We start from the raw sequence: 11,855 nt of genomic DNA on the forward strand, positions 1-11,855 counted from the left end.
AAAGAAGGAAGGAAGGAAGGAAGGAAGGAAGGAAGGAAGGAAGGAAGGAAGGAAGGAAGGAAGGAAGGAAGGAAGGAAGGGAGGGAAGAAAGGCCAGATGTGGTGGCTCATGCCTATAATCCCAGTCCTTTGGGAGGCCAAGGCGGGTGGATCATCTGAGGTCAGGAGTTTGAGACCAGCCTGGCCAATATGGCAAAACGCCGTCTGTACTGAAATACAAAAATTAGCTGGGCATAGTGGTGCGTGCCTGTAATCCCAGCTACTCGGGAGGCTGAGGCAGGGAGAATTGCTTGAACCCAGGAGGCAGAGGTTGCCGTGAGCCAAGATTGCGCCACTGCACTCAAGCCTGGGCAACAGAGCAAGACTCAATTTAAAAAAAAAAAAAGAAGAAGAAGAAGTAAAAGAAGAAGGAGAAGGAGAAGGAGAAGAAGAAAATGTTGTAAAGGGCCCAGCACAGTGCCTGGCACATAGTTGGAGCTCAGACTTAGGAGATCACGGTGTTATTACAGGCGTTAGGGACCTGGCTCCAGCCCAGCACTTCCATCACCAGCGTGGGGCTCAGGCAAGTCCCCCCAGACCTCAGTGACCACATCTGGAACAGGAGAGGATGGGGCTACATGATCTCTGAGGTCCACACCATCATGAATATTCTCTGCCTTTACAAATAAAGCAGGTAAAAGGGGGGTGATCTGAGTGTAAGAAGAGACTGGCTGTGCTTTAAAATCCTGTAATTAGTGTTTGAACAGACACACAAAAATAGTAATTATCCAAGTGTGGTCGGGAATCTTGGGTTCTTTCATTAACTTGACAGAATTGCCAATGAGGTAGCATTTGGAAACACAAAACGACTCAATTCATTCCTCACTGATGGGAATCTTTAAGGGGAACACATCCCTTCCAGAAAGATCCAGATGAGAAAGCAGCAGATACGGGCTCAGCTGCTCAAACTAGCCCAGTCCAGGCTTGAAACCTCATTCATGATCCTCTTATCACCATTTCTAAATCAATCACAGGACAGGGCACTCAAGGGAACTGCCGAGAAGTGGCAGGAATAGGAAAGCACCCTGGGGACTGCTTCTGAAACCTGCAGCTCCCACCCCTTCCAAACAGAGTGGGGGAACTGCGGGGCAGGGTTTGCAGGAGCACCGGGCCTTGCCCCTCAGATGGGAAATGTCCGAGAGTCAGATAACAGAAAAGTTTCCAACTGGAGACTGTGGGAGGCTTAAGAAAAAAAGTCAATGTATAAAATCAAATCTTATGATAAACACCCAGAATGTGGTGTCAACACCACCATCCAAGGTGGCAAAAATGGATTTGAACTAAACCTTATGTGTTTACACCACACTAGGGCAGCCCCCCACTTGTTTGTCTTTGTCTTCCCAGCCTCCTAACATAACACCTGGTGTGTCCCAAGCACTGACCCACATGAATGCCTTAAATAAAGGAAAACAGGCAAATCCTAAGTCACCTGGCTTGGTTTCAGGAAACTACCATGATCTGGTATATCAGCTTTGTCTGATGGGAACCAGGTAGACATCTGAGCCTCTACACATCCTGCAGGCAGCAAGCTCTCTCCAGGGCCCAGAGAAAGGTCACATCCACAAATGGGCTGGGTTAGAACTACAGCACCAGCCCCTGGTTGCTACTTACTCATGCAGCGTCCAGAAATGATTTGAATGTCACAGCACCTCAGTGTCCAGCTTCTTCTGCTTCAAAACAATCCCAACTTCATACCAAATACACTTTTCTTCATTTTGCCATCTGTTCCGTTTGCAGGGGAGAGCATGCGGGCTTTTTCACCCATTTGGAGACCCTGCCTGTAGAACCCTCAAGACATTCATTTCCTTCATTCGTTCACTCTTTTTTTCAGACAAGGGATCTTAGGATCATTCATTCATTCTATACAGATTTGCTGATATTGTACAGGTTGCCTCTCAGAATCCAGTGCCTGTTCTCCACACCCATGCTGACTGGTAGGAGGGATAAAGACAGCCTTACACCCTGGGAGAGGCGGTCCAGAGTAGAAACATCAGACACTGTGGGAGAAAGAGCCAAAGAACAGGAGGGAACAGCCAGACTTGCATGTTAGATGTTTGGAGTCTGAAAATACCCAGAGAAAAGAAAGGTAGGTGTAACCTAGCATTTGAAAGTGCTAAACAGCAAGCCAGCACTCAGGGCAAGTGGCCAGGAAGCTTTCCAAGAAAAACTTCTGGGAGGATAAAGGGAGATCGGTGAAAGGACCGACCGCAAAGTCGGGCAGGTACTGCATGCATGACCCAATAACTACGGCTCTTGCGACCTCGCCAGGCTCTTCCAACCCGCACCCACCCGATATCCTTCCCTCCTTCAACCAACAAGTACTGACCTTGCCCGAACGCTGGGAGCTGGCCCTGTGCCCGGGGCAGAAGGGCCTGCTTTTTCTTGTATTCTCTCTAAGCCTGCAGGCTGCCCGCCTGGGGCGTCTCCAAGCACTAAACCCCACGTGACTCCATCTCCTCCCTCTTCCCCGGCTGGGTCCACGGGAGGTCCCTTACCCTCTGCTGGCTGTGCCCCACTTGCCAGGGAGCGCCTTCCTGCGAAGGGGAATCTGGGGACACCCCTGCCCGTGCCCGCCCACTTCCTACTCTGAAACCACAAATCCCCGGGAATGCCCCCCGCCCCGTCGGGTGGAAAATCGGCTCCTCGGGGTTCCTTCAACCCCAGAGTCCGGGGGCAGAGAGCTGAGTTTCGACCACCGACGAGGGCGCTAGCGGAAGGGGGAGGGGAGGAGGCGCACCCGCGGCCTTACCCGGGCATGAGGCCAGGGGGCACGTAGGCGGCATTGAACTCGGTCAGTAGGGTGCCTGCGCTGCGGGAGGCCATGGTGGGTGCGCGAGTGCAGCGAGCCTGGCGCTCCGCTCCGCCCCACGGTAAACAGCGGCGGGTCACCCGGCAACGGTCACGGCCACGGCGGCCCTCCTGGCAACGCCAGCTGGCCCCGCTGTCCTCGCGTTCCGGGACACTGCGCCCTTCTGGCGGCCCTCTCCCGGAGCAGCCCCACAGGGCGTGCACAGAAGGCGCCTCCCATTTCCGCGAGCTCTGCTGGGTGACCCCTGTCACTCTCCCCTGCGCATCGGGGCTCTCTGCCTTGCTGCCTGCGGGATGTGCAGAGGCTCGGATGTGGGACAGAGGCAGAAAATCGCTGTAGAGGCCTCGCAGGATCCGTCTTGCGGTGACCCGGCTTGGAACGCGACCCTACCACAAAGGACAGGCCAGGTCCTGACTTTGGAGGCCACGCGCAAAGCAGCTGCCCCACCGTGGCACAGGCCCAGAAATCCGAGTAGCCGAAGGGTCCCCAGGAGCTATGTCTCTTCAAGGCTTCCCCTGCACCCCAGCTCTATGGGGGTTCCAGGAAGGGGCTTTGCAGTGGGCCGCGCTGGGCGTGGTTGCCTAGGACGCTGTGCATAATTGTGTGTGTGTATGTGTGTGTGTGTGTGTGTACACGTGTGCGTGCGTGCGTGTGTGCGCGCGGGTTGCGAAGAGGGGCATTTTTCATGTTTCTCCTTAATCTCTAGCTGGTGGCTACCTTCTCACCTCATCATACCCTCAAACTACTCCATAAAAGGAGTTTTGTTGGTAAGGGGCAAAAAGAAAATCATAGAACGTCTGGGTGTGTGATTTACATCTGTCCCCAATGCTGCCGTTCATTTTGGGGATGGCATCTGCAGGGGTGGCGCTTGCCCCAGAGAGCAGGCCTCCTGAAGGCCCACCCCCTTGTGTAATCCTGCCTCCCTCCCTCCCTGCGACTGCTTCACCCGGGTTTCTCTAGGGACCCTCACACCAGCCTTGGTGCCTAGGGCAGGGCCAGGGCCTTTGGGTTTTTCATAAGGCGTGAGGGTATGGGGACAGCTTCCATGGTGCCAGGCTCTTGGTGACTCGGGTGGCGACCCTGCCACCCCAGCTCCCTCTGCAGCAGTGCTGGTGTCATGAAGAAGCCTGGCAGTTCCCCCTTCATCTCCGGATCTTGCTTCTTCCCTTCAGATGCCAGATGGAGAGCAGTGCTCCCTTCACACTTCGGTTCTGTAAATGGCAGTGGATGAAGACCACAGACACTATTGGGTTCACAGGATGCTGCCACCAGGATTCTCCAAAGACTCCCCCTGGCAAATGCCAGTGAAATGGAGGGGAGCCACATGCTTCCCAGAGGCTCAAGAAGCAGAAACACTGAGGCGTGGTGGGAAAGGGAAAGCTGTAGGCAAAGGAATGGCTGCAAACAAACTGGGTGGAAGGAAACTCCATCCATCCTTCAGAATGTAGTCATGTCTGTATTTTTCTCGATTCTCATTGGGGAACATGTCCTACAATAAGGAAAACATGAGTCAAACCCCCAGCCCTGGTGAGGTTGACCACCTACTCCCTCCCCCATTCAGGGCTGCCCAACCAGTCCTGCTGGTAAATCCACCACCCTGCCTTCCACCTGCCTGTGTTCTGGTCCGTCTGTCTCGTCTGATTGGGATCTTGTGCCATCCATATCATATTCATCCCTGAATCTCCGCACCTGGCTCTGGAAAGAATTCAGTAAACGTTCATTACATAAATTATATACTCAGTTACCAAAATGGGTAACAGAAGAATAGACACTAAAAAGTGGGATCTGGTCGGGCACAGTGAATCACACCCGTAATCCCAGCACTTTGGAAGGCCAAGGCAGGTCAGCAGTTCGAGACCAGCCTGGCCAACATGGTGAAACCCCGTCTCTACTAAAAATACAAACATTAGCTGGGTGTGGTAGCATACGCCTGTAGTCCCACCTATTCGGGAGGCTGAGACAGAAGAATTGCTTGAACCCGGGAGGCAGAGGTTGCAGTGAGCCTAGATCACTCCACTGCACTCCAGCCTGGGTGACAGAGTGAGACTCTGTCTCAAAAAAAAAAAAAAAAAGTGGGACCTGTCTTAGGTTTCAGAAGGGTCAGCTGACTCCACTGAGAGCTGCTGAGTGAAATTGCCACCATTTTATGGATGTGGAAAGTGAGATTCAGCAGCGATCAATGCCTTGGCTAGGGCAGGTTCATGGGCTTTTACTTAAAGATGCACAGGGTCTGTAAGAGGCCTCATGAATTTCACTCCCTTCAGGGGAGGACCTCCAGAGAACCAAGGAAGGAGATATTTTCTGTTGTTGTTGTTGTTTTACCTTGTAGCCACCAAGCCTTAAAAACACAGATCACCTGATGACCTCATGGATGGAAAATGCTAGTGAATTTAGGTGGTTTTTTTTTAAAGATATTAAACTTATCCAGGTTTTGAAAATTTAGCATTCACTTGTATTCGATAAACATAATACTCTAAGACATTTTAAAATTCAATATGGTTAGATAAATGTGAGAAAGGTAAGCAAGAATTGGTTAGGAAAAAGGGCAAAGGAAAAAAAACGTAAGTAGAAAAAGAAAAATAGGGCACAGTAGCAAGGAAATATCTAGAAGGAGGAAAGAAGGCTCTTGGGACATACTGTAGGTTATTTAGAATGTAGAATTCAAAGGAAGTAACCTCTTGTTACCATGCTGTGAAAAATTAGTATTTCTCTTTTAAACCTTTAGACTCTGTTTCAGGTAGATCCCTGAGCTTACTCTTTTCTCCTTTCAACAGTTATTGGGCAGTCTACGGTGCACAGGATACCATGTGGGGCTCTGGGGTAGAGGGATGCTGTGCTCCAGGGTCCTCCTGAGGTCAGTAAGGGAAGAGGCAAGGGAAGCAGCCCCAGGACTCAGTAAGATGAGAGGAGGAAGGAGCAGCACAGAGGAGCACCCCAACCCAGCCGGGGTGCAGGTGCAGAGGCACCTCCAGGAGGAGGCACTCGAACTGAGTCCAGGATGGGGTGGGGGGCATTCCACCAAGAATGAATGGCAAGAGCAAGGGTGCAGATGACCCAGCACAGCCTCCAGCATCAGGGATTCTGGCCCCCAGGGTCCCTTTCCTTGGTGCATGCTGCTGGAAGACAGGAGGGGGCAGTTCTCCTTTGGTCCTTAGAAATTTCACTGTAGACACCCCTTCTCCTGCCCCTAGCAGCTTATAAGAGCAGAAGGCCATTCAATTCTGCTCCTCTGACTGGAAAGCAAACAACAGCCTGCCTTACCTTCGCTAGCCTGCCTGACCCCCAGCCTTGGGGTGGGGCTAGGTTAGTGCCCTGGATCCTTAAACATGGCCCCTCGTAGCACATAAGCCTCGCTGTCTCCACAACCAGGCATCTCCATCATGCGTGGCCTGGTCCTGAGCTTCCCCTCAGGCAGCGGCCCCAGCCTCTCTGCTTCCTGAGATTCAGAAACAGTGATCCCAGGGCAGGGCTCAGGGCCCAGCCTCTTGGGGGCACAGTCTCCAGCAGGGAAGAGGCGGGCATAGGTGGACAAACACATTTCCTTCTTCTTGTAGTGTGCTCCTGTGGGTGGGAGTGCCCCCTGCCCCACACCCACCCCACCCATGCGCATGCCCATTCCTCTGTGCCCACTGCTGGTGGCAGGGCTTGCTTAGTAGGGAAGCAGCAGAGCCCTGCGGAGGGGTGGGCAGAGCCTCCCTTCCAGGAGCTGGGAGAAGACACCTGAGGCTGGACAGAGCTTTATCTGGGAGCTGGCGGCTGCTGAATAATGAATTCCAACTCTGCTGCACTCCCAGGCTGCACACTGGGTGCACACACACACACACGCACACACACACTGATACACACACGCTGGGCTGACAACTTGGAGGGGCGGGGGCTGGGAGGCTCTGTGAGTCGCTGCAGGAGCAGCTTAGCTCGGCTTGGTTGCCTTGGTCTCTGTGGGCAGCATCGGAGGGGGGTCGGGAGGAGGAGGAGGAGGCAGCCGCAGAGAAGAGAGAGGCGTGTGAGCCGCACTCCACCAGCTAGCTCCTTCCTGCTGCTCCTGCCTGGCAGTGCCAGGCAGCTCACACCAGCATGGCCCTGCTCATCCACCTCAAGACGGTCTCGGAGCTGCGGGGCAGGGGAGACCGGATCGCCAAAGTGACTTTCCGAGGTAGGGAAGCCCCTGTCTTAGAGGGACGCCAGCTCTGAGAGTTGGCCTGGCACATGCTCTGGAGGTGGCCGGGGATGGGACAGGGCTGGGAGGATGAGTGGGAAAAGTTCTAGCAGGGCCTGGGACAATGAGCCTTTTCACAGGTAGTCATCTGCCTGGGACTGACTGGCCATTGTGATTTCTGGAAAATCTCGGTTCCCTGTGCTTCCATGCCTGTGTCTCCTTGCGCTTGCCAACATGCCAGTGCCCGGGCAGGGTGCAGAGCCCTCTGCCTGGGGAGGCAGAAGTGAGGACCACATCCCTGAGCTCAGGGAGACCCAGGACCCCTCTTCCTCTCTCTCCCTCTCCTGCAGGTTGATTTCCTTGAGCACAGGGTAGGGGCCAGGTCTGGAGCCTGGGACACCCAGGGTGGCTGGGAGAAACCAGGCAGCCAGTAGCTCCCTAGGCCCCAGAGTGATGGGGGACACTGTTGGCTTCTCTTACATCTATTCATGGGTGGGGACCCTAGGAAACCCTCACCTCTCTTCTGTCTGGTCTTTTCTCATCCTTTTCACTCGTGTTTTCAGTGACCATTTATCATGATCTACTGTGTCCCAAGGATAGGGGTAGAAACACAGAGCTGAGCCCAACCCAGCCCCAGCCCCAAGGAGCCTGCATCTGTTGAGCAGGCGTGGGACAAGCAGCACAGATATGTGAGACAGAGGGTGGGGGTGAGTGCAGCATGCATGCTACAGAAGCAGCACCCTCACCCAGGCTGGTGACTGGTGGTCAGGGAAGGCTTCCCGGAGGAAGAAACACTCAGTTGATACCCGAGGGACCAGCAGGAGGGAGCTAGGAGAGGAGGTGAGGACTGAGTAGACAGGGGAAATGGTGTGCCCAGAGCTGAGAGGAGCTGAAACTCTGGAACCGAAAGAGGTTCCATGTGTCTACAGCCCGGAGAGTATGTAGGAGCGGAGGCCAGAGAGCCAGGCGGGGCAAGGATGCGAGGCAGGACCTGACCCCGTGGACAGCGGAGCCCCTGAGCATTTTAAGCGGGGAAAGGCAGGGCCAGGCTGACTGTATCCTTCACCACCCACCTCTGCCTCTTCATGTGGTCGCTCCCCAGCCCTGGGGGTTGGGGGTACTTCTCACTAGACACGGCCCCTTCTCCCAAGAGAGGGGTCTGAGAGTGGTGAAGAGGGGGCAGAGAGGACCCCACCATACTAAAGAGCAAAGTGAACCTTGGGGCCCAAGCTGGACACATGTCTGCACCTCTGCTGGAAGGGACTGGAGAGGCCATTGGCAGAACATTCCAGCAAGAGCCCTGGGGCACCCACATCACCTACTCAGAGGCCCTGGGATGCCCACACTGCAGCTTGTGTTCATAGGGACAGGCAGGGGTGGAGGTGATGGCAGTGGCCCTGCCAGCAGGAGGAGGTCAGGCAGAAGGGAGAGGGAGGTGTGGGCTGGGCTGCCTTTTGCCTCCCACCCCAACCCACTGACTGCTTTCTCTGCAGCACCCTGGACTTCCCTCTGTGTGCCACCTGCTGGCTCATGCTGGCTTTAGAAAAAGCAAATGTGTCCTTTCACATGTGAAATGTGGCCCTGAGCTCCACGGGCAGCATAGTGTGGGGTAGTTAAGCTACAGGTTGCCATCCTGCTGCAGCTGTGCTGAGACAGTCCAGTCTGCACCGGACAGGCCCATTTGCAGGCAGAGAAACGAAGACTCAGGGGTAGAACACTGTGCGTGGCATTCACAGAGGAGCTGAGGCACGGTGGTCCCAGCTCTCAGGATCCCATCCTGAGTACTCAATCCTGCAACCTCTTTATCTCCTCCTGGGCCACCTGGGAGGCAGCACCTTGTCTATCTGACACCCATCTTCTCCTTGAAGCAGCAAAGGGCTGGGCCTTTAGCCTCACTGACCAAACAGGAATTAGTCTATTTGCAACCCTTGCTCTCTGGACTGAGTGGAGAAATAGTTTCCAAGCTCCACATCAGCAGGAGGTGGCCATGGGCAGAGCTCCCGGGGAAGGGGGCTGGGCAGCAGGAATAGGCAGATGACAAGCAGTTTCCAGAAAGTTCCTTTTTTACAACCAGAGATGCCTCAGCCGCTCACCTGCAGCGTCCAGCAGTTGACAGCTGTAGGCATCCCAAAAGACCAACACCGACCACAATTCAGAGGGAATGGACCCACTCTACGACGTTCTGCAGCATCTCCCGGCACATGCAACCACTGGGGGCCGAGCAGGTCCTCTGCAGGGGGAAACAAGAAACTGGTAAACATGCAGAGGCAGACACTGGCCCCAGGCTCCCCAAGGCTTTTGAGTGAAGCTCAATGCTGGGGTGGGTAAGGGAGCCCTTGGTGAGTTGTGCCCATTGGCAGAGGCCCCAGGTAGGCCAGAGCAGCGGGTTGAAATATGGCTTGACCTTCTGTGCTGTGCCATCCAGGACACTAAGGAAAGAGCCCTGCTGGGCTATCATGGAAAAAGTTCTGGATATGGAGTCAGAAGCCTTAGATTCTACCTGGGTTCTGCCACTTACTTCACCCCTCTGACCCTCAGTTTCCTTATCTGTGAAATGGGCATGATAATAACGCGCACCTCACTAGACTGCTTCAGGGAAACCATAGGTATGGAAGAGTTTGAGAGAAGAGTATTCAAACAGCCGATGTGTGTGTGAGGCAGCCATTCCCGTTCTCCTTGGGAGCAGCTGTTGGCCCCTGAGTATCTTCTCTCCAGTCCAGCCTTCTCCCCCTGTCGGCCAGGAGTGAGCAGAGGGCCCCACGTGAGATATAAAGGGAAGAGGAGAACACATCTGATGGGTTCCAGCCTGTGCCAGGAGCAGGCAGATTGGGCCTGGCCTCAGCTCTGTAGGAGCCTCTGCTGAGATGTTGCACAGGAACCCAGGCAGGCAGACCCCCGAGACTCCTGTTCTCATCTGGCTGGGCGTGCACCAGCTTTGCCTGTGGCCACCTCTTTTCCCACTGCCCTCAGGTCAGTCAGCCCCACGCTCAGGTTCCTCAGTGCTCCCAGCCAGTTCTGTATCTAGCTCTTAGCTCTTACTGCCCCTGGCTGCTCCTAAGCTGGTCCTGCCCTGTTAGTGCATTTCCTGAACATGCTGATATTTGTGCACAGGCCTGGGACCCTGAGGTGAAGGGGCCAGGCTGGCCTTCCAGGAGTTACAATCCCACTGGGTCAGACAGGAGATAGGGAGTCCTGAGTGAATCTCCATTGTGCCTGCAGGCCACAGGGTTCAGCTGGGTTTCCCATTAACAAAATGGAGACAGTGATCCTCATTTAGCTCAGAGGCCTACAGTTCCCAGCAGTAATCAGGAGTGGGCTGTGTGAGAAGGAGCCATCTTGACCACAGGTTGCTACTCAAAGAGAGGAAGTATTAGCTTCAGGTATTTCCTTTATCAACTCCTGAGATGGTTCCCTACGTCAATGACAGAGCCACAGAACTCAGGGTGTGAGGGGTCCTGAAGTTCTTCTAGCCCAACCTTCTGTCCAGTGCTGAGCCCCAAGGCTGGGGGACCTGGACTGTCAGGGAACCAAGTGACAGACTGTCCAGGGCCAGCCCTGATGTCTCCCTTCTCTTTCCATCCCCTGAGCCTTCTCACCAAGACATGAGGTTTGGGGATTTTCTGTGTGAGACAAGAACGTCTGAAGGCTGGACCTGGCTTCCACATAATCCCCCGTGGCTGGGAATTGGCACGAAGGTTTGCAGGGCATCCACCTCCACCTTTTCATTCCTACTTCTCTTCCCACCCTACCCCTGATTCCCACCCTGCTATGTTCCCACTACATTCAACTTCCAGCCATTCCCAAAAGATACCACACCCTTTTACACCTCCAAGCCTTGAGACATGGATCATGTTTCTTCTGCCTGGAATGACCACCCTCCACCTTGAGAAAGCCCATTAATTCTGCTCATCCTTCAAGGCCCAGCTCACATGCCACCTCCTCCATGAAGCCTTCTCCTCCTCTAGCAGTACTCTGCACACATTCTTCCTACTGCTCTGCCACGGTATATTGCATTTCAGAAACTGGCCACACCTCTGCATGCTGCCCTAACTTTTGAGCATCTTCGAGACAGACATCAGACACGGTTTCTGTCTTTGCGGAATTCACTGTGTCATGGGTTTGAGTTCTTCCGCTGTGGCACTGCCACTCTTTGGCTCCATTTCCCCAACTATGAGCTCCCACCCCAGAACTTTCTATCCAAGGAGGAGCAAGGGACTGGAAGAGGCCTCAAGGCCCAAGAACCAAGAACCCTGGCTCTTACTCCTTCTATCAACTTCCCTAGCCCAGAGAATCTTCCAGGGCTCCAAAGGGGCCTAACAAATTTTTTTTTTTTTTAGACGGAGTCTCGCTCTGTCACCAGGCTGGAGTGCAGTGATGCGATCTCGGCTCACTGCAACCTCCGCCTCCTGGGTTCAAGCGATTCTTCTGCCTCAGCCTCTGGAGTAGCTGGGACTACGGGTGCCCGCCACCACGCCCGACTAATTTTTGTATTTTTAGTAGAGACGGTGTTTCACCATATTTCCCAGCCTGGTCTGTAACTCCTGACCTCATGATCCACCCGCCTTGGCCTCCCAAAGTGCTGGGATTACAGGCGTGAGCCACTGCGCCTGGTCAGGCCTCACAAGTATTAGCAAGCTCACCTCCAGCCCATAGGTGGGAAGCGAGAGGGATTGCATGTGTAAGCCAGAGTGAGTTAGGGGAAGACGGAGGAAGGAGAAAAGGCAGATGGGAAGGGAGGTGGGAGCAGACTCTGAGTTGGCCCCTGGAGCCCAGAAGGGAGGCAGGAGTTTTTATTGAGCAGGAGAAATGGGCAGTATTTAAGAAGCCACTGAAGGATGGTAGCTCATTGGC

General features: G+C 54.3%; 2 protein-coding genes across 2 annotated transcripts in view; one reads left to right on the plus strand and one right to left on the minus strand.

Annotated features, from left to right (window-relative positions):
* The window catches only part of LOC105534005 (chromosome unknown open reading frame, human C2orf70), a 17,321-nt gene extending 14,459 nt beyond the window's left edge, over positions 1-2,862 (minus strand). Inside the window, exon 1 of the mRNA XM_011972669.1 lies at positions 2,789-2,862. Within this exon, the coding sequence (XP_011828059.1) occupies positions 2,789-2,862 (74 nt within the window). The remainder of the gene's footprint in view (positions 1-2,788) is intronic.
* A 4,060-nt stretch (positions 2,863-6,922) lies between these two features.
* Positions 6,923-11,855, plus strand: part of OTOF (otoferlin) — a 122,223-nt gene continuing 117,290 nt past the window's right edge. The window contains exon 1 of the mRNA XM_011972734.1: positions 6,923-7,001. Within this exon, the coding sequence (XP_011828124.1) occupies positions 6,923-7,001 (79 nt within the window). The remainder of the gene's footprint in view (positions 7,002-11,855) is intronic.

This window comes from Mandrillus leucophaeus, unplaced genomic scaffold, assembly GCF_000951045.1.
Source record: "Mandrillus leucophaeus isolate KB7577 unplaced genomic scaffold, Mleu.le_1.0 Scaffold13, whole genome shotgun sequence".
Taxonomy (NCBI): domain Eukaryota; kingdom Metazoa; phylum Chordata; class Mammalia; order Primates; family Cercopithecidae; genus Mandrillus; species Mandrillus leucophaeus.